Consider the following 27,287-nt stretch of genomic DNA (forward strand, 5'->3'; position numbering starts at 1 on the left):
ACCAGATTGATCAGAATTGCTTCCGTAGCTACTACCGCCATAACTTCCTAGGCCTCCATAACTACTACCACTTCCACCAGTGTTACCATATCCAACATTACCACCACCGACTCCCATTCGTTTACCTCCAAATCGGCTGAACCACTGGTGGCAAAACTGTCACTGGCGACAGCATTGAGATTCCCACCATCAAACTTGTTTGGACCAGATTGACCAGAATTGCTTCCGTAGCTACCACCAGTTCCATACTTGTTACCACCACCATAACTTCCTAGGCCTCCATAACCACTACCACTGCCACCAGTGTTACCATATCCAACATTACTGCCGCCGAATCCCATTCGTTTACCTCCGAATCCGGCTGAACCGCTGGTGGCAAAACTACCACCACCGATTTCGCCGGTGACAGCATTGAGATTCCCACCATCGTACTTGTTTGGACCAGATTGATCAGAATTGCTTCCATAGCTACCGCCAGTGCCATACTTGTTACCACCACCATAACTTCCTAGCCCCCATAACCACTACCACCTCCACCAGTGTTACCATATCCAACATTACCACCACCGAATCCCATTTGTTTACTTCCAAATCCGGCTGAACCACTGGTGGCAAAACTGTCACCGGCAACAGCATTGAGATTCCCACCATCATACTTGTTTGGACTAGATTGATTAGAATTGCTTCCGTAGCTACCACCGGTGCCATACTTGTTACCACCAGCATAACTTCCTTGGCCTCCATAACCGCTTCCCCCACCACCAAATCCCATATGGTTACCTCCAAATCCGGCTGAACCATTGGTGGCAAAACTATCACCACCAATGCCACCGGCGGCAGCATTGAACCCACCATCGTACTTGTTTGGACCAGATTGATCAGAGTTGCTTCCATAGCTACCACCAGCGCCATCCTTGTTACCATCACCATAACTTCCTTGGCCTCCATAACCACTACCACCGCCACCAGTGTTACCATATCCAACATTACCGCCACCGAATCCCATTTGGTTACCTCTGAAGCCGGCTGAACCAATAGTGGAAAAATTATCACCACCGATATCACCAGCAGCAGCATTGAAATTCCCACCATCGTACTTGTTTAGACCAGATTGATCAGAATTGCTTCCATAGCTACCACCAATGCCATACTTGTTACCTCCACCATAACTTCCTTGGCCTCCATGACCACTACCAACACCACAAGTCTTCCCATATCCAACATTATCGCCACCAAATCCCATTTGGTTACCTCCGAATCCAGCTGAACCACTGGTGGCAAAACTATCACCGCCAATGTTGCCGGCTGGAGCATTGAACCCACCATCGCACTTGTTTGGACCAGATTGATCAGAGCTGCTTTCGTAGCTACCACCAGCGCCATACTTGTTACCACCACCATAACTTCCTTGATCCATAACCACTACCAGTGTTACCATATCCAACATTACCTCCACCGAATTCCATTATGTTACCTCTGAATCCAGCTGAACTGCTGGTGGCAAAACTATTGCCACTGCTTTCACCGGCAGCAAAATTGAAATTCCCACCATCGCAATTGTTTGGACCAGATTGATCAGAAGCTTCCATAGCTACCACCAGTACCATAATTGTTTCCACCACCATAGCTTCCTTGGCCTCCATAACCACCACCAGTGTTACCATATCCAATATTACCTCCATAATTCCAGAAGATAAATCATTGTTTCTGGCATAGCTCCCACTATCATCTCTGTAGCTGCCACCAACACCGTATCCGCCACCATAACCAATATTGAAACTTCCACCTCCAAAGTTGCGAGGAGGTCTTTCAGCTGCATAGGCTACTTTTACTTGACGGCCATTGAGTTCCTGCAACAAGGATTCACACACAAATTCCTGTCAACAAAATATTCCTACAAATCATCATTATGGATATGACCTTCAAGAACTCTCCAAACAATGGAATAAATTAGAAATTTTCGAACATGCTCGTGATGGACACGTAACTATATCCAACACTCACAATCAAGTCCAAGTAACATGTAAATCCTAAAAAAAATAAAACCTATATACTTTTATATCATTACCCGTCCATCCAAGGCCTGTATTGCACTGGAGGCATCCTCAGTACTAGAGTAAGAGACAAAGCCAAATCCTTTCGACCTGCCCGTCTCTCGATCCACAATTATTTTTGCTAAAGGAAATATAAAATGAACAGTATTACAAAGTCAACCGGAAAACAGCAACAACAAATCAATAAATAGAAAACCAACAGTGAAACCGTTTTTAGTCCACCAAAGAGCATAAGCAATCAGACAGGCAAATTCAAACAAGAAAATAATTATCATTCATCGGTAAGTGCCCCAATAGCATAAGCAGTTAAGCACCCATACATAGATGAACTCGAATTATGAAGGGGGGTTTTAACGAGACCTCCAATTCTTATAAAAAAAAATAGACGAACTCGAAGTCAGAAACAAATAGTCACTTCCTAAATTAGTTCGTCGATGATACCTACATCGTTCAAGCCATACTTCATACAAAATGTAGACAGTAAGATTTAAGCATCTTGAGACTTTGCAATCCTGTTTATCGTGATACTAGCAAGTTGAATTAAGGATATCGTACCGTCAATAACTTCACCGTATTTGCTAAAAGCTTCTCTCAGACTTTGATCATCAGTTTGGTAAGAAATACCTGCAATTCAAAACAAGACAGATGAGAAACCCCAAGAAAATGGGGAATTTAAAAGGACTCGAATTCTAGAGGAAAGTTCGATGGACCTCCCACAAAAAGCTTCGAGCTTGGTGATGTTGACATGCTTCTAAATACTTGAAAGAGCCCTGGCCTTGTTGCAGACAACAGAGAATCGACCTGCATACTTGTGGTTGCCTAAATATACTCCCAAATTTACCTAAGAAAGCCATTGTTTCGACCTAGATAACAAATATAAACAGATCAGACCCCAGAAAATATACAAGCACAACACTGACTAAAAGAGCTAGCATTCAAATGTTCAAAAATCTCTGTCCTAAGAATTATTAACACATCAAAATTAGTACAAGTATAAAACAACTTAAACACGATTATGACGAACAATAACACACGAACACGGCATGGATATTCATATACAAAACCAATAGAAAAAATAACTTTTTTCAATCACTCCAAAAAAAAACTCCGATTTCTCATTGATCTTAAGCAACCCAAAAACAAGCAATCCAAAGCAAATCATTTCATGCTAATGTGGGCTAGAAAAACAATGATATGATAATACAAGAAATTTGAAAAAGGAAACACCTTTAGCGATACAGACACTGAAAGAAACCCTTTCAAAATGAACAGTCAGTGAAACGAGCAGGCTCAAGAAGATACCGAAAAAGAGAAAGAAATTTACGGGAAAAAAAAAACTGAGGCTTTTCCGCAGCCTACCCTTCTGTTTTCATGGAACTGGAAAGTAAAACCCTCGGGTTTAGTAGACGATGGCGACACGTGTGGGTTTTTAAATTGAATGATTATTGTATAACTTCTGAAAGTTTAGTGGCCAAAAAGATTATTAATTATAGTTTAATGACCTATAATGTACTTTAACCTGAGTATTAAACATGTACAAATTAAATAGTTTTTTTTTGGCGGCTAAAGTTCGTTATTACCATACATAAAACAGACACAAATTACCTAAACCCATTCAAATTGTACCTCTCATCCAATTCTCTCTCGCATTCTCTAGTTTTCTTGCTTTCCGATCTTTATTTATTTTTAATTATCGAGTTTCGTTATTTCTCTGTTAATAAGATCGGAGGAAGAAGGCTCATTTCTAGTCAATGAATCATCAATTTGATTGGGATTCATTGAAGGATACATGTTTTTTAAATCTTCGAATTACGTTTTGAATTGGTTCTTATCATTTGATTTTGTTAGTTCTTCTTATTGTTTGATTCTATTTGTTTCTTGATGTGGTTTTGAGTTTATATATTCAACAATTGTTTTTGGGATTTTTGGTTTGTTAACGATTTAATTAGTGAATTTGATGAACAAGAAATTATGGTTTATTAAACGATTCTATCCGGGAATTTTACAAAAATTTCTTTCGTGTTCATCATTCATTTGTGTTTTGCTTATGAAAACAGATAAGAGCTTGGAAGTCTGATTGATTTTTGTTTTAATTCCATAAAAGCATAATTTTCTGGTTGAATTTGGAAATATGAGTGGAGATCATGATTCCAGCAGTGTTTCAATACGGACCGAGTTGCTTCTCCGAGTGAAAATCTTCGTGTTTTGACGGGGTAAAAAGCCGACAATCCTCTCTCATTCATCGTCAACCGGTGACGATGATCCGGCGACACCAACTCCTCAAACATTGGCTGCGGAACAACCTACCGAAGCCAACACCGCATCTCATGTCTTTGCTAGAACAACTGCAGCTACAAGGGAATGGAGCATGCGTTCTAACGAATCGTTGTTTAGCCTTCACATGGGGAACCCGAGTTTCACAACGGAACAATTGAATTGGATGTCGAAATCAGGCGAGTTTTATTTTTATAACGATTCACCACTTTGCAGTCCGTTGCCACCAGGCACTCCGTGGAACAATCTGTCATCAGCTGAATTTGCCATTCAACGTGGTGTCATCGGCTTAAACAGCGAATCATTGTTTAGTATCCACAAGGGGAACATGAGTTTTATTGGCAGTCTATTCCAGGTCACTCCACGTAATAATCAGACAGCGACTGAAACTACCGGGCAAAGTAGAGACTCGAACGGGGGCTGCATCAGAGATACAGAAGCAGAAGCAACCGACACAACAAGGGAGAAAGCATCTCAGGTTCGTAAGGTCGATGTTCATAAAGAACTCTCTTTCCCATCCTGTGTGCGATGTTCATTATGATCCACCAGATTCAAGTGTCAATATTTTGCCTTCCCTATGTAAGCTCTCACATCTCAAAAACTGAATGTTTCCAGTCTTCGGTTTTCAGTTTCGGGTGCGAAACCTTGCGCCAACATTGAAGAATTAAAGATATCCGATCGTATTACAGTAACATGCTGATTCATTCTTTTCTTGCAATGAAGATTGATAGGAGATACAAGTGAAAACGGATCACCGCCTCAGAGTACAGAGAAACAAAGCCAACAAGAGTGCTCCACCCCTAGAACTCCAGAGACACTTTCAGAAACAGCTAATGAAGCACAGACAACTCCAGAAACACCGAAGCTAGGATGCCCTAAAGAAAACACAGAGTCCTTCGGGAACCCCAAAGCCTCAGACCCCTAAAACAACCAGAAATGGTGGACCCAAAAAATGGTTAGCTTGTTTCTCTTGTTGCACTGCCAGTCCAGCCTCTGCAACCTCTTGAAAGAACACCTAAGTGCATGTATATATATAAACTAGTATTGAATATTCAAAATCTAAGTTTTGAGCCTCAAATTTCAATTCAAGCTTAAGCTTCTTATGGCTAAGATAACACCGCCTATGCTACATGCATTATAATCGTTTGATGTTTTCACGGGAATAAATGTATTTAATAAGGAAATATTTGAGAGCATGTCATCAAAGATGCCAAAATATTGATCAAAAAAATATTAAAATAGTTAACCGTTCAGAACAGTTGAAATTTCTGAAGATAAAAACTTTGAATCCTTGGCTCCTAATCTTTGTTTATACTTTCGAAGAATCATCTGTTCACTTTCTCAGCTGATGGTCTGAAAACAAATAAAATCAAGGTTTTGGGGGCCCACCTTGACGACCACCCCTTCCATTCTGATTAGCCCACTGATAACTGTCTCCGCTCCGTCTACCTGGACCTTTGGGTCGAACCGAAAACTCACCCTGGTTTCTGAATTCATTCCTGCCATAGCCTCCTCCTCGGTCATTAATGAAGTTCCCTCGACCACGGAAACTGTCACTCCGAAACCCACCTTTACCTGATTCATACCTTCCTCTCCCACTGCTAACAACTGCAAAAAGCAGCAATTTCTCAAGTATATATTCTATATATATACAAACTGAACAGTTGAGAACATATTGCATAATAGCAACGCATTTGAGAACATATTGCATAATAGCAATGTGGTTGAGAACATATTGCATAATAGCAATGTGGTTGAGAACATATTGCATAATAGCAATGTGGTTGAGAACATATTGCATAATAGCAACGTCGTTGAGAACATATTACATAATTTCAGTACCATCATTGGATGAACTAAAGAGTTCAGCTCGTGTAAAACAACATTATTAGTAAAAAAAATGGAATTTTTTTGAAGAAATTCAGGTGTCAAAAGCATTTCTCCGAAATAAATTTCGAATTACCTCGAGTACTTGTCCTCTTTTTCCACAGCAGCTTGGCGATCCCCAATTGTGATCGGTGAGGCCTGAAATGCCATTCAGCACAACCATAAATTTAAATATGCTCACATAAAACACCAAGCAGAGGTCCCTGATTAATATCATAGTTAAGTTCAGCAACAAATTTAAGGACACCTGAGAAAGGGTGAAAATAAGGGATGATTTTGTAATTAAACCTTTGATTTAGGAGACCTTAGAAATGTGGACCAGGTGAATTCACAAGTGTAATATTTATGACATTCACAAAATACACGTTAACATTTTAATTGCTTTTAGCTTTTTTTTTTATAGAATTTGGCTTTTAGCTTTCAAATTTCCAACTTAATTCAACAAGGCTGCAAATAAAGTACAAACTAAAAGATGAACTAATATGAGGTTGAGGAGAATATCAGATGTAAATGTACAATAATTGGTACGAGGTGCATGTTTTATGGTTACATACTGTCCAAAAGTAACAAAAGAAATGAAAGAGAAGCCAGCTATGTTACTTGGACTCGGGTATGTGAAATTTCTTTATCCTTTTTCCAAGATTACCATGTATTTGGAGAGTCCTTGAAGGGACAGATCCCCATATCTGACTCAAGTACGTGTAAAATACATGTATTGGACACGGATATTTCAAGAAAAAATGAAGAGTCAGAGCAGCATAGGATGCCAATCGAGGTGGATTTATTCTTTTAGACTAGTTGATTAAATTACCTACACAGTGGTATAGTTCTCTTAAAGAAAGTTCAAGATGAAATAATCTAATCAGATACTTCTCAAGTGATCGAAAGGCACACATTTCAGGTAATCCATTCAAACATACTGTCACTTAGAAGACATTGATCTAGGATTTGTGTTCTATTTCTTGTTTCAGGTAATACTACAGTTGACGAAAGCTTAACCCAATAAACAAGTACATTTCCATTTCAGTTTTAGGAGGAATAATTAGAATACTTGCCACACATACAATATGTATTTGGTAGGCTAAAATTATGAAACGCTCTTCATCTAAGTGATTGACTGGAAGAGTGAAGTGATGGTGATCATGACGGCACTACATTTATGACAGGAGTGATGAGAAGTATGAGATGATACCTCAAGTGCACTCTGCACTGAACTTGGAGTCGTGAATTCAATAAAACCAAAAGTGAATCCCTGTTGCAGTAAGCAAGAAACGCAGAAAACAGTAAGAACTTGAACTAGAGATGTCAAAAAGGAAATAGAACCCCAAACTGATATCTTAGCTAACCTTATTACTTCTGACTTGGATGCCATTGTGCTTAATGGGCCCAAATTTTTTGAATGTCTCCTCAAGTTGTGCAGGTGTTGCATTATAAGGCAAATTCCGTACATATATGGAGTGTCCTTCAGCTTAGGTAACAAAGCACATTAGGTTTATATTTAAACCAAGAAAGAATATGCATCAAGCACATCAAAGAGAAAAATCGGTGTGACATAAGATAAAACATGCCAAAATCAAGTTAAGATTCTTGACTCCCTTATTGGATAATTGATTAAAATAGAAAAGATGGGATCTAACTTTATCGATAAGAAAACAATCTATGTTACACGGATTCGTATGTACGCATCAAATATGGGTATGAGTCCAGAACAGACATGTTCATTGTTTTTTAAGTTTTTCATGTATTTGGAGGATCTTAAAAGGTCATATCCCTATACCCATCCCCAGATATGGGTTAGACACAGATACTTCATGAAAAAAGAAGAGTTGGGCCTACACAGAGAACAGCTGTTTTATTATCATGTCATAAATGAAATTAACAATTACCTTCCTCATTCTCATTGCTACTTTCAGGCGCATTATCACTATTAGGAACTGCTACCGTTGGTGTGTTGGAGCAGGTTTTGCAGAAACGGTTGACCACTGCTCTGCAGGTGCTGCCCTTACATTTCCGGTAGTTGTATGGACCGGAGTAGATGGTGAACTGCTTTTCATCACTTTGACCTAATATACAATTAGGTTCAATTATAAATCAAAGAATCACCAAAACATAAATGGAGAGTAAAAAGAATCAACATTAACTCACAATTGAAGCATACGATTTCTTTGGAGCATCTTGTAGAACCGCAGGAACTGACTCATCAGCCACAACACTCTCATTCTGACTGACAACATTTTGGGGTTCAACAACCTCCTCTTCAATTACTGATCCTTCTTCCTCATCTGAGGGATCACAAACTTCAGCTCCATTATTAATATCTTCCTCTTCGGGATTAATTAATGGGTCGTCCAAAAGATGGTCATGAGGGAGCCCTGGAAGCAAAATTTAAAGCAATTCCATGATTTGAGCATAAAGAAAATATGAACACGACGCAAAAGAAAGAATTAGATCAAACCTGGTTCAGGTGTTGTGGCATATGTTGAACCTTGTTCACTGATCTCATTAACCAGAACATTGTTTTGCAACTCTGTGTCTGCAATGTACCTGAAAACATCATTCAAGACAAAGTAGCCATTGTCTTGTGGAGCTAGAAAGAAGGTTTGAGTGAATTTCTTTCTAATATTGTCTTTCCCTGTTAAGCATCCAGATACCACCACGATGACCCCTTTCTCAAAAGAGTCCTGAGCATCCACAGTTTTTATCTCTGCTGTATAGTCCTCATAATTCAGTGATAGTACCTTCTCATTAATTGCCTGATCCAGAGCAAACATCAGTGTACTAGTCAATAAAGCCATGTTATATATATAAAAAATGTCAATTCAAATTATAAAATTTAATATTTTACCATATCAAATGTCTCCAGAAACAAACATTTGATGAAATATCCATCACTAAAGTTTAACATATGGCATATGCACCAAACAAGGCATAAAAAGCTTCAACTAAAAGGCATAAATATCCATACTTTTTGAAGAAATTCTTCAATAAAATTTATTGCAATTTTTCAGCAATTATTCTCAGAAACTAGTTATCGACTTAGTCTAGAAGCATCATCTTCTGCACGGAGGCCGTACAGTTTTGAATTCTTGATAACAATATGCTCATGTAGGAAATTATCTTAACTCCTAAATAAACTTACTTGTATTGTTGTTACTTTAGTCATGTTGCCATACATATCAGGCCGACTTAAACAACTTGAATCTTGATAAAATCTATGCACCAGATCCGGTGATTGGTGAAGAATATGGTAATACTGTTCCACAAAAGCATTTCCAACAACTTGAGCACTGGGAATATGAATATCGGCAAGACTTCCTTCCTGCATGGCCGTCTGCACATAATTTTCAAGGAATCAATAAACAAAGTTTCAACTAAGGATAGTTTGATGACAGCAGAAAAGAAACAATGATGAAAAGTACTTATTGCAAGTAATATTTTGAAATTACTAAAATATAAGAATAGGGTTCAACAAAAGCCCCACATTGCCTAACAAAAAAGCTAATTCACAATCCAACAAATCTTTGTGCAAACATTTGTAATTAAAATAGTCCTCAGAATAAGTACTCAGCCATTAAACACTATAACCTCTATTTTCAAGCAATAAACAACTAACCAATAAACACCATCACTGGAAACAAATTCTTTTTTTAAAAAAAAAATAGAAGGCATGCACATAGTATTTTCCATCTAAAAACAACTAGTGATTCAAAACAGAAAGCTCAAAAAAAACCTTTACAGACATGAAAATTATGAAGCAGATTCAACAACCGAATTCAAAAAAGGCACGATCTTACAGACGATTAGCAGATCAATCAAATACTGTAGCTATAAGCCAGTAACGTTCAAACAGAGATCGACTGGAATGAAATATACGAGGGAAAGCAATATCAAAGTACCTGACTCGTGGGTGATTTGAGCTTAAAAGAGAGAGAAAGCGAGAGAGAGAGAGAGATCTATGAGTGTGAACTCTCGAATAAAGGAGAGAGTGAGAGAGCGAAGACGCAAAAGGGAATAACGGGATGCGTTGCGTACGAAGCAGGAAACGGGAACGACAATAGCTAACAATGCCAAAGAGAAGATGCCGAAAATTGAAAATCGTTTTTTTATACATTTACTCGGTCCAGAGTCCATACCCGGCTATTCTCCCCCCAATTGACACGTGTTCTCTTTAAGTTTAGTTAAATTTTTTAATATTAATAAACAACACTCGTTCAATACTTAGTTAAACTCTAGACTGTATATTGTTTTTTAATATTGAACTATAAATATTTTAATTTTTAATATACAATTTTATTTTATATTGTAATCAAATTATTAAACTGTTAAACCATTAATGATTTCAATAATGTGATTTTTTATTTTTTAAAAAAAATTATTTACTTTTATAATTAAGAATATGTATTATATCTGATAAGTCGAATTTTGATAATCTTAATCTTAACTCAAGAATTTTATATCTTCACTTGACATCGGAGAATCTCATCCATCTCAAACTTGACTTGAAACATAGGAATGAAAATTAGTATTGACTCTACTCGACCAAACATCAATCTTCAAAATCTTAAATTATTTATAAACCAAAAGTCATAATGCCTCCCACGAAAACCCTACTGCTCTTTCTAACCCCAGCACAGTCGTAAGCCTTGTGGATGACCGTTCCACCAAAAAACCCCGTCGCATCAATGATGACCCTCCTGATAAGGGTGTCACTTTCACCACTCCGAAGGACGTTGAATCCAATTCCCCTGTCACAACCCCTTCCTTCCTACAAGGATAAACTTGTTAATAATGGCAGTCGGTCTGATCCGACTGAAGAAGAGTTCATGGACGATGATGATTTGGAACTTTTGGAAGGAGATGTTACGAGAGGCCTTGTTGATGGTATGATATCAATCAACTTCTCTGAACGGATCAAAACCCTAGCGGAAAAGAGTCGATCAAACTGTCGTGGTTCAACTCCTTGAAAACGACGGATCGGGTACACCACCCTTCGAAACAACATCTGGAAACCTTCTCAGCCAATCAAACTGATGGACATAGAGAATGATTACTATCTGGTATCTTTTCGCACTCGTTCCGATTTCCTTAAGGTTCTCACCGATGGATCCTGGACCATTTTTGGGCATTATCTGACCGTTGAATCCTGGTCACCGGACCTTTCGATCTCTCAACCATATCCAAGCAAGATCATTGCATGGATTAGCTTACCAGGTTTGCCTACGACCCTGTACAAAAAAAATTCTCATAACCGAGATCGGTGAATGTATTGGTCGCGTCATCCACATTGATTATCAAATCCAGAGTGGGAGGTGCGGTCGTTTTACTCGAATGGCTGCTCGAGTAGATCTCAATAAACCTCTAATCTCGAAGATTCTGATCAACGAACATGTGCAAATCGTGGAATACGAATCCCTCCCGATCATTTGCTTCAACTCAAATATGGACACAACTCTGCAACTTGCCCACTTCTTTAACCTACGCCTCCTGCTGCCTCTGAGCCAATTTTGACCCTCCATGAGACCCGAAACCAACCAGCAACGCTGCTTTCGGCCCATGGATGATGGTGAGCTCCGTCCTCGAAGGAGTGCCAAGCCACAGAACGACCCAACCCCTCATCAACAAGATGCCGTTATAACAGGTTCACGTTTCAATCCGATTCATGATGCAACCGAAGATGACTTTGATGTTCCTACGCAGCCTGAAGCTCTCCTCCCGGCACCTAAAGTAACAAGATCTGGAGCAAGCTCCTCTCTGTCTAAAAAGTCATCTAAGGGCAAAGCTCCTTCAACACAGCTCGCTAAGATCAGCGCTGGGAAGAACCCTTCTGTGGCTCACAAACCTCTCTCTATCTTATCCGGTCCCTCTGTGCAGTATCGAGGTAGTACTTCCCCGTCACGAAAATCTGCTTTGAGCTCCATTGGTTCCCACGCAGTGGTCCAGTCTCGTGCTGCTCCTAATATAGACCGCTCACGTCACTCAGTCATCATCATCTCAGGGGCGAATTTCCCGAAAAATTACCCATATAATCATTATTTTTCTGTCAAAATCATTTGGACTTTATTTTTTTTATCTAATATCCTTACTAGAAAGGCGCGACCCATAAATCGATAAAGAATATGCTCCCATGCAAGAAGACTCTCTCGTACCTGCTGCGATCAATTGTGTGAAATTACTATTAAAAAATATTTTAAAAGTATAATGTATATTTTAAACATTATGTTATAAATTAAAAATGTAATAATTAAAGATAAAAATATAATTTCATCAAAAAAAATGATTTTCTACAACGAAATCTAGAAATTTAAACTTTTGAGATTAGATTAAAATTATTTTTATAATTATGATTTTAAATTAAATTTTAGATGTTTAACTTTTATTTATAAATTAAGTAACGTTATTATATTGTCATAAGATTTTTTTTAAATTAAACATAAATATTTTTCATATACGATGTGTGTATTTAATAAAATTTAGTAAATTATTAAAGTTTATTTTTAGAAAAAAAAAGTGTAATTATATCCTCCTATATATATATTTAGTCAACTTAATCTCCTAGTTTTCTTCTAATTTTCTCTCATTGGTAAATTGTTTATCTCTTTTTATTTTTATTTTTGTTGATCGACGACGACACAAACTTTAATGTTATTTACGAATCGTCGGTATTCTTTAATATCATTTTTCCTGATAAATATGTCTGATTGTCACGTTTTTCTGTCTTTATGACACATTTTCTTTTATTTTTTTGCACGTTTTTCGACTGTTTGATCGTTGTTTTCATTTATCTTTTTCTAAAGATTGATTAGACATTACCATGACTGATCAAGATAGCGGCTATCTGTTATATTATTGATATTCTATGCTTTGGACCTCGAATTGGAATTTGATACTCGTTATGCATTCGTGGATAGTGTTTCATGTCGCTTGAGTCTGATTTGTGATTTGTCAGTGATCTTTCAGTAGTTTGATCTCTTTTTTGGTTCGTTTATCGATGCGATCATATCTGTTTGTATTTATTTTTGTTCGAATTTTCTTGGTTAGGTTTTTAATCTTTCCTTGTATGGTCTTATGTGATCTTAAGTTGCTAGTAGGCCTGTAAATGAACTGAACGTTCAGCGAACCGTTCATGAACCGTGCGGCGGGAAGTTCGTTTATGTGTGTTTATTTATTAAATGAACGAACATGAACAAGATTTTGTATTCGTTTAATTAAATGAACGAACATGAACATAGGTCTCGTTCTTTCATTTACGTTCGTGAACGTTCGGTTATGTTCGTTCGGTTATGTTCGCTTATGTTCATTCATTTATGTTTAACCCAATCTTCTTAAATCAATTTGGTGACCAATTTGAAAGTATCTTAAAATATTAATTAATCTGATATTCTGATGACTAATTCCATAATTAACCTAATTTTATTTGGAGATTAAATCCAATATGGTAACTCGTGAGGCACCTGACACCTATATTCATTTCCCCCCTTTTTTCCCAAACCCTAGTGTTCACTAGAGAGTGGAGACGATCGCTGAAAGCTTCAAACAAATTATATTATAGTGCAATATGAAGTTTTACAGATATGCTTTCATCTCTTTCTCTGTTTTATTTGACTTAATAGTTTATATGTAAAGTTATTGCTGATATCTTCAGATCTAAAACTCAAGAAAACATTATATTTTTTTCTAGAAATAGATGGGAAGATAAAGGTAACAATCGAAAGTATATGAGCATCAGTAAAGAGAAAATATATAGAATTTGTCAGAAAACAAAACAAAGGTTTCTATGTAATTTCTGCAAAAGAGTGTAATAGCGGAAGTAATGAGTTTTCCAGGAAGAACCCATTAATAAGTAGAAATACACTTTGACAATGAACTTTTGTTTTCATAGTTCTTGTGTGACATTTAGTTGTGGAGTAGACTTTAGGTATGTTAAAATTTTGAATGGTGGTTTAGCAATAATATCAGTTACGATATGTAGCATCGAAGGGATTTCGGATCTATGTTATTGCCTTGTAGTCCAATTTGTACCGTTCGAAATCTTCATGCTGTTAAATTTTCTACTCTGCCAACGGAAATGACCATTATTAACAAACCTCACTAAAGTCAGACATTGATGTCATAAAACTTTTAGCCGGCGAATTTATTAAAATAACATAGTGGAAAATGATTGTTCATATGTAATCATGGACCACTAAGATAAATGTTATATCGTTAAATTAAAGTCGTGTGAATCATTTAATATCTTTAAAAGATCGATCGAAATATTTGATATTTTCAAACATTTCACCACTGTTAATCAGCTCTTACACTATTTATCACTGTAGATTTAGTTGATTTGCATTGTCGACTATTTTTCATGAAAGAACAATGGAAGGTAGGGTCTCCAACGTTTATGTTCGTTTATGTTCGTGTTCGTTTATGTTCGTTAATTTATTAAATGAACGAACATGAACAAGTTATATTCCTTAATAAACGAACATGAACAAAAAAAATTTGTTCGTTTATGTTCGTTTATTTATTAAATGAACGAACATGAACATACCTCCGTTCGTGTGCGTTCGGTTCGTTTACATGCCTAGTTGCTAGTTTTGTTTCAATGATTATAGGAAATTATCCTAATTATGTGTTTAATTTACTTTTATAATTGTAAATCTTTATTTTAATTTAGGATTTTTTTATTTTGAATAAAATTAGTGATTTATTTTTAAAAAAAGTGTAATTATTATTTGAGTAAGCTATCTATTTGACCACTAACCTATTACTTAATTTATGTTTTAATCGTCGAACTATAATTTTTCAAAATCATACATATCAATACATTTCAGTTCTATTTTGATCACATGTCGTAACAAAATAACATCAATTTAAATGTATTTTCGTAAGATAATATCACATCAACATTGAAAAACAGTTAAAAATATTATCAATATCACATTAACTTTTTTAACGATAATTGATTAAAAGTAAAAATATAATTTACCATTAATTATAATTTTAAAAGAATAACATATAGGTGATCAATTTGACCTTATTAATTGTACAAAAATCAAAATGTATTCATTCTTAATGATTTGAAAATTAAAATCAAAAGATTTCTCATCATCAGACACCCCATCAATCCAGGGAAAACACTCGTCCATTTGTTTCGACCTTCCTCCTCCATGTGCCACGTGTTCGCATCCACCTAACTTTATATGAAAGCCACCCCACCCAGCGAATTTGAAATTGAAAATTGGAATCACGTTGGTCCCAATTTTATATTGGCGTTTACCACTAGAATTTTCTTTATAGACTTAACTTAAATTTTAATGTTCAACTTATATAATCACCAATTACATTTGGACTCGAAATGGTTAACTGTTTACTTTCATATACGGAATTTAAAATTAAATCAAATTCCAGTAATTAATACTACCCGGACGGCCCAGACCTACGGAGTCTACGGGCTACCAGATTATGGACAGGTGTACGCGTGAATTAAGTTGTTTCCTTACCAATTTCTTCGCACGTGCAATCCGTGTGGTATCATTCACCTCTTTTATACATACACAGCGCCTCGTCTTCCTCTCTATTCTCAGCTACGTTTTTGCTTTGCTCTGAGAAACTATCAATGGCTTCTATCTCACCAGCTCCTCTGTTGAAAGACGAGCTCGACATCGTGATTCCCACCATTCGAAACTTGGATTTCTTGGAGATGTGGAGACCCTTTTTCCAGCCTTACCATCTCATCATAGTCCAAGACGGCGATCCTTCGAAGACCATCAAAGTCCCCCAAGGATTCGATTACGAGCTTTACAACAGGAACGATATCAACAGGATTTTGGGTCCTAAAGCTTCCTGTATCTCGTTCAAGGACTCTGCTTGTAGGTGCTTTGGATACATGGTTTCCAAGAAGAAGTACATCTATACAATAGACGATGATTGTTTCGTAAGCTCAACACTTATTGATTTTTATTTTAATCTGTTTTGTTTTTGGAGATCTGGGTTTGAATATGCTACGCAAATTCGAAATTGGATTTTGATTTGATATTTCAATGCTTTGTTTTTTACAGGTTGCTAAAGATCCATCTGGAAATGACATTAATGCATTGGAGCAGCACATAAACAACCTTTTGAGTCCCTCGACTCCATTTTTCTTTAACACACTCTACGATCCGTACCGAGCTGGAGCCGATTTCGTTCGTGGGTATCCGTTCAGTCTCCGGGAGGGTGTTCCGACCGCTGTGTCTCACGGTCTCTGGCTCAACATCCCGGATTATGATGCTCCGACTCAGCTGGTCAAGCCTCTTGAGAGGAACACCAGGTAAATATATCAGTATAACCATTGATGTCGATGATCACAAGAAAAAAAAATCAAAAATCTATTCGAACCGTAATGTTTTTGTTCGGATTTTTAAAAAATGATTTGGATAATGGTTAAATGTACGTGGTTTTATTCGATTTTTGTTTTATATGTTTACAAAACTATAATTATCCAAATGATGAACCGAATCAATCTGAATCGGCCTGTGATAATACTCTGTTTGGTCTCGGTTCAGGTTCTAAAATACCTAGAATACTATATGGGTAATCCGAACCATATCATATGTGTCACATGCTCTTTTTTTAGTCATAGACTAAAGTGTGTCTAATTCCGATCAGGTACGTCGATGCCGTAATGTCAATACCGAAGGGAACTCTCTTTCCCATGTGTGGTATGAACCTCGCATTCAACCGTGAATTGATCGGCTCGGCAATGTACTTTGGACTCATGGGTGATGGTCAGCCTATCGGCCGATACGACGACATGTGGGCCGGATGGTGCACTAAGGTACCTTATCTTTGTCGCCACCGTTAGTCTATGGCCGTGTTAACACTTCCAGCCGTTAATCGTCGTCTGTCCGTTCTTATGCAGGTTATTTGCGATCACCTCGGATGGGGAGTGAAGACCGGATTGCCGTACATTTGGCACAGCAAAGCGAGCAACCCGTTCGTGAATCTTAAGAAAGAGTACAAAGGGATTTACTGGCAAGAAGAGTTGATCCCTTTCTTCCAATCGGTTAACCTCCCGAAGGATTGCACCAGCGTTCAGAAATGCTACACTGAACTCGCCAAGCAGGTGAAGGAGAAGCTCGGCAAGGTCGACGACTACTTCAACAAGCTTGCAGATGCTATGGTGACATGGATCGAAGCATGGGATGAACTGAACCCATCAGGTGCATCAAAATCTGCTGCGTTGCCTAATGATGCTTCCAAGTAAACTTGCTTCCATCAGAAAGCTAGCGTGTTTCGTTTAGCTGCCGTCCGCTCGTATCGCGACGCCGATCATACATTTTTGTCCGAGCTCTTGCATTAAAGCTTGGAATGATTACTTTACAGGTTGCTTTTAGATTTTGCTGAGTTACTTTAGTATGATTGAGAGTTTATTTCCTTTTGAAAAGTTCCATTTACATATTTATTTATTACATGTGTTTGGATTTATGCATTTTGAGGTTTTTTTTTCTTCGAATACATTTTACTATACGATCTTATGATAGGTTTTTATATATAAAAATTTAATTTTTATTATTAAAATAAAATATATTGATATGAAAGTTTACATAATTGTTCTCTGATTCTATCTAAATTTTATATTTAACATATTATTAATATATTAAATAATTTATAAAGAGTAATTATATATATTAAATTTTACAGTTCTATTTAATACATGTGTTTGGATTTATGCATTTCTGAGTTTTTTTCTTCTTTAAATATTCATGTTGAGTACATTTTTACTACAAGATCTTATGATAGATTCTTTTTATAGATTTAATTTTTATTACTAAAGTAGAAGATTTTGATATGAAAGTTTATATTTTTTTTCTGCTTTTATAAAAATTTTATATTTAATATATTAAATAATATATAAAAAGTAATTGTACATATTATTAATATGTTAAAAACCCAACTAAAAAACTTAAATAAAAGAAAAATATGAATTAATATGCTTGTATCAACAAATGAGTCACAAAAATTGATTAAAATTACTGAAATACTATCGACAATTGTAAATCAGAGTCGAGCATTGTGAGTAATTTATCCACGAACTTAAATTGGGTATCTAAATCCAATACGAATATTTATAAGACGAATATTATAATAAATAAATGTCATCTTGATTAAAATTTCATTATTCTTCTTCACGTAGCCAACTCAATCCCAGAAAAACATGTTAGCCCTACCGTAAATTAATCGAGTTTGAGTAAATTATTTATTTATTTATTTTAAAATGAAAAGTAAATTGAGTTTAAATAAATTAATATTTAATACTATTGAATTATTTATTTTTAAGTTTATTCATGATATTATGCAGAGTCCTCAAATAGGAAGCGTAATGCAAGGATATATGAATTGCTTCACGCGATGAAAAATATTTGTCAAACGAAGAAGCCAAGGGTAAGTACTTCATTTTCACTTCTATTTTAAGGGTAAAACTGTAAAAGACCAAAAATATACATAAATATATTTGTAAGATCGAAACCAATATTATATATAATGGTGGTGTTAAATCGATATTTAATATGTATTTAATTCAAAATTTAAAAATAATATATCTAAATTAATAGAGATTAGAATTAAAAATTTAAAGAGTATAAATTCCTCTCATGTTCTTAATAGATATGTCTTTTAACTATTAAACATACGAATTAATAATTATGATCATCGAACAAGTATGACATATTTGTAGACACCCGTTTTTGTCCGGGTTTTTGTATATATTATTATTATCGTTATTTTAATTATTATTATTAGCATTATTATTATTATTTAACTTACAATTTACATATTACACTGTTTTGCAGGCCAACCCATGCCCAACAAACGAAGCCCAATTGACCCGAGCCCATACCCATCACTCAGTAGCCCGATTGCAAACCCTAACCTTAGGGTATCAACATCCCAGCGCCGCACCAACATAGACCATTCGATCTGGACCCATTCAACGGTCCAGATCGATGGTAAATAGGGTTTCACAACCCAAAGCCAATCCAGCCGTCGTGCCTCTTCAACGTTCCAGTAGCCGTTCAAGCCAACAGCCATCAAGCCACTGCCGCCAGTGAGTTCCAGTTTCCCAGTCGACGAGCCATCGTCGAAAGCTTCCCGAGCCGATCAGAGCCCATCCCTCAAGCGGTCAACAGTGACAACATACCAAATCAATCAGCAAATCAGAGAAAAAAACCCAATAAAAAAACAAAAATAAATCTAAATAAAAAATCCCTATAATCCCGAAAATCCGGGATTCAATCACCCTAAATCAACAACCCATAATTTCCCTAAGCCTTAGGTACCATTATCACCGAAAGAACCCTTAAAAAATCCAACAGGCAACCATTATGAGGGGAGAGGATTCGGTGAGAGCAACAGAGGGGAGAACGAAAAGAAAAATACAGAGAGAGCTTCGGGTGGGGGCTCGAAACAAAGGAAAGCTCGAGAGAAAATAGAGATAGAGTGAGAGGCTTACCTTGGATTCGGTCCGGCCGTTGATTGCTTCACCGGAGCAGAGGACTTTGTGGTCAAAGGGGACCCTTTCGTTTATTCTGCGTCCCGTGGCCACCGGTTCACGGTGGTCGGGACTCTGGGCCGCCTCGTGCGATGAAGAAGCTGGGAGAGCTCTCCCCTGAATGCTTCGGTATTACTGCTGAGGGAGAGAATGAAACCAAATGGGAATAGGGTTTTCTAAACCCTAAAATAAGGCTTATAACTTGTTTCCAACACGCCACCGTTTCAAGGGTCTGGGTACCCGTGTTTTGCAAGCATGGGGTAACTACAGTTTAGGTCCCTTCTCCTTTGTAATGCTTTATTTAAGTCATTTAATGAAATTATTATTGTTTTATTTCGAGCCTTTTAGTTTTTAATGATTGCATTTCAGTCATTAATTTGTATATTATGTTTGCTGATATTATAATTCGGTTGTGATATTTATATTTATTTCGTTTTAGTCACTGTTGCAGTTTATTGGGCATTTTCCTTTGATATTCGGATTTGGTCCTGAAATTTGCAAATGTTATATATTAGTCCCTGTTCATGTTTTATATCATATTTGTCTATATTTGATTCTAGATTTAATATTTTCAAATATTTTAATTTAATCACTGATCCCATGCATTTTTATTATCTTTACTGTTATTTGAATTTGGTCATCATATTCGTATATATTCTATTTTAGTCATTGTTTGATGTTTGGTTTAATGTCTATTTTGTTTTCTTTTGTTTTGGGCATCTATGTTTCCTTGTTTATATTTTAGTCCTACTAATGTATGTTATGTCATTTTTGTGGATATTTGACTTTGGTCCCAATGTTTGTAATAGTTTCATTTTAGCCCCTGAGTTTATATGTTATGTATTTTGGCTGAGTTTCGAATTTATCTCTGACATTTATAAATATTATATTTTAGTCACTAATCTTAGGTGTTGTGTATTTTCTTTGATATTCAAATTTGGCTATGATAATTATAAGTCTATTATCTTAGTCATTGTTTTACTTTTGGTTTAATTATGATTCGGCCTTCATGTTTATATTTTAATGCAATCTAGTCCTAAGTATTATTTATGGGTTATTTATATTTCTGGTTCATGTATTATTTAATGTTTGCTATCTGGGCTCTTCTTTATTTATAATTATTGTTTAGCTTTTTAAGTTTCTATTATTTTCATCTTGGTCCCTAATCTTATTTGTGTATGATTTGCATACTGTTTAATATTTTGTTCTTGGCCCTGGATTATTTGTTTTATTTGTTATTTATTCCTTTAGGTTTTTATTATTTTTATTTTGGTACCTTAAAATCAAATGTGATTATTTATATTTGTGTTTAGATCTGTAATATTTTATTTTATTCATTTAGGTATGATTTTATTGTACTTGTTATTCGGTTATTTGTATTATGTAAATAATGTTTTTAGTAATGTGAATATTTTATTTTGTATTTCCAATTACATTTATTTTCATTATATTTTTATCTATGTATGAAATATTCGATTATATTTTCAAGAACACGTATGCGTAGAATGGGCGTGGAAAGTACCACTTGATCGAAGTGGTGTGATCCGGTACGGCATTTTAACGACATAGAAACTTGAAATAAGTCGAGTATATTTTGCTAATTAATTTGTTCAAACGATGCAATGTGTGTTATTTTAAGTGACAATTTATTTTATTTTATGTGAATGTAAATTTCAAATTTTTTTAATTTGTATTCAATTCACGTTTTTAGTTAATCAATTTACTCGTATGTAAACATCGCTTTTAGTTATATTTGATTCGCAATTTTTTTACATAATCAATGGTAGAATATTCTTTTACGAATGAGAAATGGTTGAAATAGCTTTCCCGACGGAGGATTGCAAATTTCAAGATTTCTGATTGAGTTAAAGGATTTTCTTTAAATAATTCGAGGCAAATTAAATAAATCTCAATAAATGGATAATAAATTAACTTTATATTCGATTTGTAACTTCCACCATTTATGACGATGTGTAAGCGACACAATACCAATTTTGGGCGTTGTGGGGGTGTATAGCCTTCCCCACACGTAACCGACTCCCGAATCCATTTTAATTGAATCTTTGGTAAATGCAGACTATTTTTGTCTTAAAAATGATTTTTCTTAAAATTGTTTAAAAGACGTCTTTAGGTATTCGACTTACCTAACCCAAAGGTTGATGGCGACTCTGTTCAATTTAATTCAAATTAATTTCAAATCACCAATTTTCTAATTTAAAGTCATAATCGTTTTTAAAATAATATAATTGTTTTATAAAAAATGGTTATTACAGCTTGGCGACTCTGCTGGGGACATCTTTTTAGAGAGTCAAGCTGTAGGTCGCTTACACATTGTCGTCTTAGTGGAAATTATAAGTTCGAGTACATAGTTAACTTATGATCCGTTTATTGAAATTTTTAATTGCTTCATTTTTAATTATCATACTAACATTTTATCTTTTTGCTTTCAGTTCTGTCCAAATTTTTGTCGTTTTTTTCTTTTCTTTTCTGTTTTGAGTCAAAGGTAGGTACGTTCCTCCTCACACACATCACGTGCATTTGCATAACATGAGCTCTAGACACGAGCTTCGATCCAAGTTAGTCGGGGTGAATGCTTTACTCTCGTAAGAATTTATTCTTCGTATGAGTTTTAGCAAATAACCCATGGGATACATACTTTATACCTTCGTAGGAATTTATTCCTCGTATGGGTATAAGACAGTGAATCCCCTCGAATTGAACTCGTTCCGCTTGAAACCTGTAATGGGTAAGGATCGAGGGTTTGGCAGCCCAAGGGGGCACCGACATCAAGGACAATTCGAGTCTTTTTTTTCGTTAGAGCCGAAACCAAGCATATAGTGAACCGTCGAACGATCACCCTAGGTATAGTCATACCGAACCTTTGTTCGTCGGTAGGTACCCAAAATAGGTGTACACGAAGGAGGAACGACTCTAAACCTTAACCTTTTAAATTTGTAGAATATATTTTTCTGAATAAAGCATGCGAACTAGATACCATGCGGTTAGGACCAATTTCTTGAAAATAGATCATTTTGGGTAGATAGCATGTCCGGGTAGGATTGTTATTTAATTGAAAGCATGTTTGGGTAGATATCATGACGGGGTAGGTGTTATATCCATCTCTGAATTACATTTTTATTTGTATCAATTATTTTACATGTACTAACTTATTTTTCTCTTTTGTTTGTGTATACTAACTTATTTCTTCTCTTTTGTTTGTGTCATTTTGTCATTTGCATTGCATTGCATTGCATCATCATAATGCAAAAGTGTTGATCCGTAAGGGGATATTCGAGAGAAAATTTTCACAAGAAGAGATAAAAGTTTTCAATCAAGCGATCGCATACACAGACATGCATCGAGGGCTAAAACGAAGTCCAGAGTACAAGAATGAGATTTTCTCGAAGATCGTGCATCATTCGAGACTGATATGATAATCCACTGATCTAAGGAGTAATCCAGCAGTAGATTCTCATCCACAATTATTCCATCGTTAACCATCAGGGAGTGAAGCACAAACTTCAGCATAGCCGAGGTATTAATGGAGTTAGTTTACAGAGCATAGAGGGGCATCGGTTCCAAGTATAAAGATCCGAGACGAAGCAGTGAGCTCGAAGATCGTGCATCATTCAATACTGAGATGATGATCCACTGATTCAAGGAGTAGTCTAGCAGTGGAGTCTTATCTACAATCATTTCATCGCTAGTTATCAAAGAGCGACACACCGACCTCATTACCACCGAGGCATTAACGGAGTCAGATTACAGAGCGCTTGAGGGGCATCATTATTGAGGACGAAGATCCGAGATGAAGCAGTGATCCATTCCAGGCTCACCATATAAGCGAAGACATGTTTGTAAATTGGATTGTCTTGTAATGTGAAAACTTTTATTTCTGGTGAAGACTATTCTATGATATTCATCGTTGGGGTCAACATTTTTCCATCTGCATTTGCATCTTTTTATGTTGCATATATATTTTATTTTTAAGCATTTTCATATGCATCATTCATAAAAACATGAGATCAATTTGTGGAGAAGTCAGTGGAAGTAATCCTGATCACGTGACCATATTGAGAATATAAACAAGAAGCTGAAATCAACACGATAGAAGTTTGTTCGATTGAGTCTTCCAGGATGGTTCGAGAAAAGAGTCATCGTTCCCTAAGGTCTACGATGTTGATCCAGTGCACCATTTCCATCTAAGAAGCTCCAGACATTCCACTAAGAACTGCAAGACACTAAAGCACAAAATCCATAATATGATTTATTCAGGGGTATCCTAATACTAAGCCAGAGAAGTCATTGCATCAACCACTTGCATCCATAGAGATTGTTTTGTTTGAACTCGTTTTTGTTCTTTCTTCAATATTTGCTTAAATATTTTTAAGCTTTGATGACTGAAATGATGCTACCTTCTAAGGTTAAATAATTGAACAAATTTTAATCTTTAGTTCTTTGAATATCGAATGAATTACATATTCTTTTAATTCTTCAAGAATTATAGATTTTTGACATATGGCAAGATTAGACCTTTTTTATCCTGTCTAAAACCCAAAATAAAATCTCTCGATTTTTTTACCCGAAATAATTCCTGGTCACTACCAAATAACCAATTTTTGACATTCTATCTCTTTGAGACCTTGAATATTCTTTCCACCTTGAAACACTGTATTTATTGAGACACAAAAGTCATACCCATACCTTTCTTTGATCCAATAAAGTCATCATCGTCTTCTTAGACGTAGAACCAACATTTTCTACCAATAAAACCTACATACATTGAGTACAAGATGTTCACTTGAACATAAACCTTCCTACAAAGAAGACACAGTGTGGGGCATCTCGCGTCAATTTTCTGAAGACGAGCATGAGCAATTGAGACATGTTGAGAGCAAGAAGAGAAGAGGAAAAAAATAGAATTCATTCAAAATAATTCTATCATGCATTAATTACATTTTTTTCATGTGAATAAACAATTAATCTTGAAAATCTATCCCCCTAGGGATACCTCTTCTGCAAGGACTTCTGTGTATGAGATGATGAACGGCTTTCTTTCTTTATCCCTTCACAAAAGGAGAAAATATCCCTTGTGTCCCCTTTGAGCCTGAATGATATTTTCTTTCGATTCAACCCTAACCAAGGATCACCCTCCACACTGGGGGGCAATGTGAAGGAAATCTGAGTGAAGAAAATTGATCCAAATGAGATACCGAAAGGTGAACCAGACGCAGAGTGCAAAGATCAAACCAAAGAAAAAAAAACAAAGAGCAAAGAAAAAATCAAAGCAAAAATCAAAGAAAAAGCAAAGAACAAAAGAGGACAAAGAACACAGACAAAGAATCTCCTGACTTAAATGACGCATTGAGCTTCAAACCGTGAGATTAATCAAACACAATCACTCTAGAATTACTTGACTCGAAGATCATAAAACATCAAGAGAGGGACATGCGAGTAGATTCAAATTGAGCAAAACAAGATCGAAGGCATCAGAGTTAATTGATCCTTGGTTCAAATACCCTTAAAACACATGTTTGGGCCTTTTATCCCTTTCTTTCATAACCCTGAACTATGACCTACATTACGTGCCTTACAAGTCCCTTCTAATCATACATGGATTTCTAAGCGGAAGAGACTATCCTCATATTTCATCCCGCCTATCAGGATTAATATTTTACTTATAAAGATTTTCTAAAATCTTTAATGCATGATAGAGAAAAATAACAAAGGGGGGTTAAAGACGTAAAATTCTGAGTAACGTCTTGAAACCAAAGGAGGATTTGAGTTGAAAACCTGAAAGGGCGGCTCGAATATGAAGATTATTACATAGGAGACGATTGCTCAAATCCCTTGATGAGGCATCACACAACATGAATGAGAACATGAGAGTTGGGAGTCAGAGAACACTTCCAATAACTGAGTACAGAAGCTACTCCATCAGATCAGAGAACATCAAATAAATGAGAACACTATACTTTTGACCAAAAATAACCACTTGAGACTTTTTTATCCTCCCTTACTTAACCATCTCTCAAAGATAGCGTTGATCTTGACACTTGTCAAATAGCTATAATTTATTGAAGGATTAAAAGTGTAATTAATTCTTTGATATCCAATGAACTCTTGTTCTATGATTTGTCAATTGTGAAACCTTAAAAGGGGCAATGTTTTCAAATCTTTTGATCAAACATTTTTCAAAACTATTGATATTGTCAGACTTTTGAAAATAAAAGAAGAAGAAAAACATTTTCAAACAAGATAATCTCTCTGGAGGCGTATCTTGGAATTCAAAAAAAAATATATCTATCTGAAGCTCAAAGATCGAAGCTGGGGCAAGAGAAGCTAAATTTTAGGGCAAAATTTGATGGAATAAACAAATGGTCTCAGGTCAAGGTTTGTAAGAGTACACATTGGTGGAAATACGGACAAGTTGAATCAATGATAGAGTGAAGAATACTTTCGCAACTATTCTCCTTCCAGATCGAGAAAACATACATACATACAAACATATATACATACATACATATATACACATATACATACATAATACATAAAATTTGCATCAAACATTTATCATCATATATATTAAAGACATTTTTCTCCTCACTTGAGGGCAAATTGGACAAAAAAAAAATCAAATAAATTTCATCTTGACATCCATCATAACATCCAAGATAGTCATTCAAAAATACATCATTTTGATCTCTCAGGAAATCAAAGCTCAGAAATGACCAGAAATCCCTAACTTGAAGAAGCAATGATTTGATTTCTTGAAGTCAACAATCAAGACATTTCCTCAACCTACAGGAACAAGAAGACTATCTATCATCTTTGAGGTTTTTTATTGAAGTAAAATTCAGTCTCTTGAGACATTTTTTTCCTTTGAGATCCAAATTTTGAATTTGTTTCACATTAAACAAAGTTGATTTCATTTGAGATCGTATCTATTTCAAAACAAATTTCGTCTCGCTTGAGACATTTTTCCACAAATTTTGAGAATTTTAAAACAAATTGTGTTTCGCTTGAGACATTTTTCCTTTGAGATACAAATTTTGAATTTGATTCACTTAAAACAAAATTAATCTCACCTTAGATTGTTGTTTCTTTCAAAACAAATTTCGTCTCGCTTGAGACCTTTTCCCTTTGAGATCCAAATTTCGAATTTGTTTCACATTAAACAAAGTTGATCTCACTTGAGATCGTTTTCTCAAAAAACAAACTTTGTCTCGCTTGAGACAATTTCTCTAAAAACAAATTTTGTCTCATTTGAGACTATATCTTAAAGCAAATTTCGTCTCGCTTGAGACATTTTTCCTTTGAGATACTAATTTTGAATTTGTTACACTTAAAATAAAATCTCACTTGATATTGTTGTTTATTTCGAAGCAAATTTCATCTCGCTTGAGACATCATTTCTCTCATAATACAAATTTCAAGGTTGTTGTACTTAAAGCAAAATTAATATCACTTGAGATTTTCAAAGCTGATTGGTCTCGCACGAGACAGTTTTCCCTTTTAACAAATCCTGAAATTATTTCATTTGAAACAAAATAACACTG

At 35.6% G+C, this 27,287-nt stretch overlaps 2 protein-coding genes and 2 pseudogenes across 2 annotated transcripts; 2 read left to right on the forward strand and 2 right to left on the reverse strand.

Moving 5' to 3' along the window:
- Window positions 1–68: 68 nt before the first annotated feature.
- Window positions 69–3,374, reverse strand: LOC120135830 (annotated as a pseudogene).
- An 89-nt stretch (window positions 3,375–3,463) lies between these two features.
- On the forward strand, window positions 3,464–5,253 carry LOC120135831. Its single transcript, XM_039152019.1, has 4 exons — window positions 3,464–3,475; window positions 4,276–4,806; window positions 4,944–4,963; window positions 5,052–5,253. The coding sequence occupies exons 1-4, from the start codon at window positions 3,464–3,466 to the stop codon at window positions 5,251–5,253; spliced, it is 765 nt and encodes a 254-aa protein (XP_039007950.1).
- Window positions 5,254–5,616: 363 nt separating this feature from the next.
- Window positions 5,617–9,972, reverse strand: LOC120136116 (annotated as a pseudogene).
- Window positions 9,973–11,768: 1,796 nt separating this feature from the next.
- LOC120135832 (probable UDP-arabinopyranose mutase 1) lies at window positions 11,769–17,572 on the forward strand. The gene is made up of 5 exons (XM_039152020.1): window positions 11,769–12,186; window positions 15,785–16,134; window positions 16,259–16,509; window positions 16,848–17,016; window positions 17,101–17,572. The coding sequence occupies exons 1-5, from the start codon at window positions 11,769–11,771 to the stop codon at window positions 17,443–17,445; spliced, it is 1,533 nt and encodes a 510-aa protein (XP_039007951.1). The 3' UTR covers window positions 17,446–17,572.
- Window positions 17,573–27,287: the final 9,715 nt, after the last annotated feature.

The sequence above is a fragment of the Hibiscus syriacus genome, unplaced genomic scaffold (assembly GCF_006381635.1).
Source record: "Hibiscus syriacus cultivar Baekdansim isolate YM2019G1 unplaced genomic scaffold, ASM638163v2 tig00110621_pilon, whole genome shotgun sequence".
Taxonomy (NCBI): Eukaryota; Viridiplantae; Streptophyta; class Magnoliopsida; order Malvales; family Malvaceae; genus Hibiscus; species Hibiscus syriacus.

Coding starts and splice junctions, on each gene's coding strand:
- LOC120135832 (XM_039152020.1), top strand. CDS start 11,769: ATGGATGATGGTGAGCTCCGTCCTCGAAGGAGTGCCAAGCCACAGAAC. Junction 16,135..16,258: donor CAATAGACGATGATTGTTTC/GTAAGCTCAACA, acceptor TGTTTTTTACAG/GTTGCTAAAGATCCATCTGG. Junction 16,510..16,847: donor CCTCTTGAGAGGAACACCAG/GTAAATATATCA, acceptor AATTCCGATCAG/GTACGTCGATGCCGTAATGT.
- LOC120135831 (XM_039152019.1), top strand. Junction 4,807..4,943: donor CAAGGGAGAAAGCATCTCAG/GTTCGTAAGGTC, acceptor GAATGTTTCCAG/TCTTCGGTTTTCAGTTTCGG. Junction 4,964..5,051: donor TCTTCGGTTTTCAGTTTCGG/GTGCGAAACCTT, acceptor CTTGCAATGAAG/ATTGATAGGAGATACAAGTG.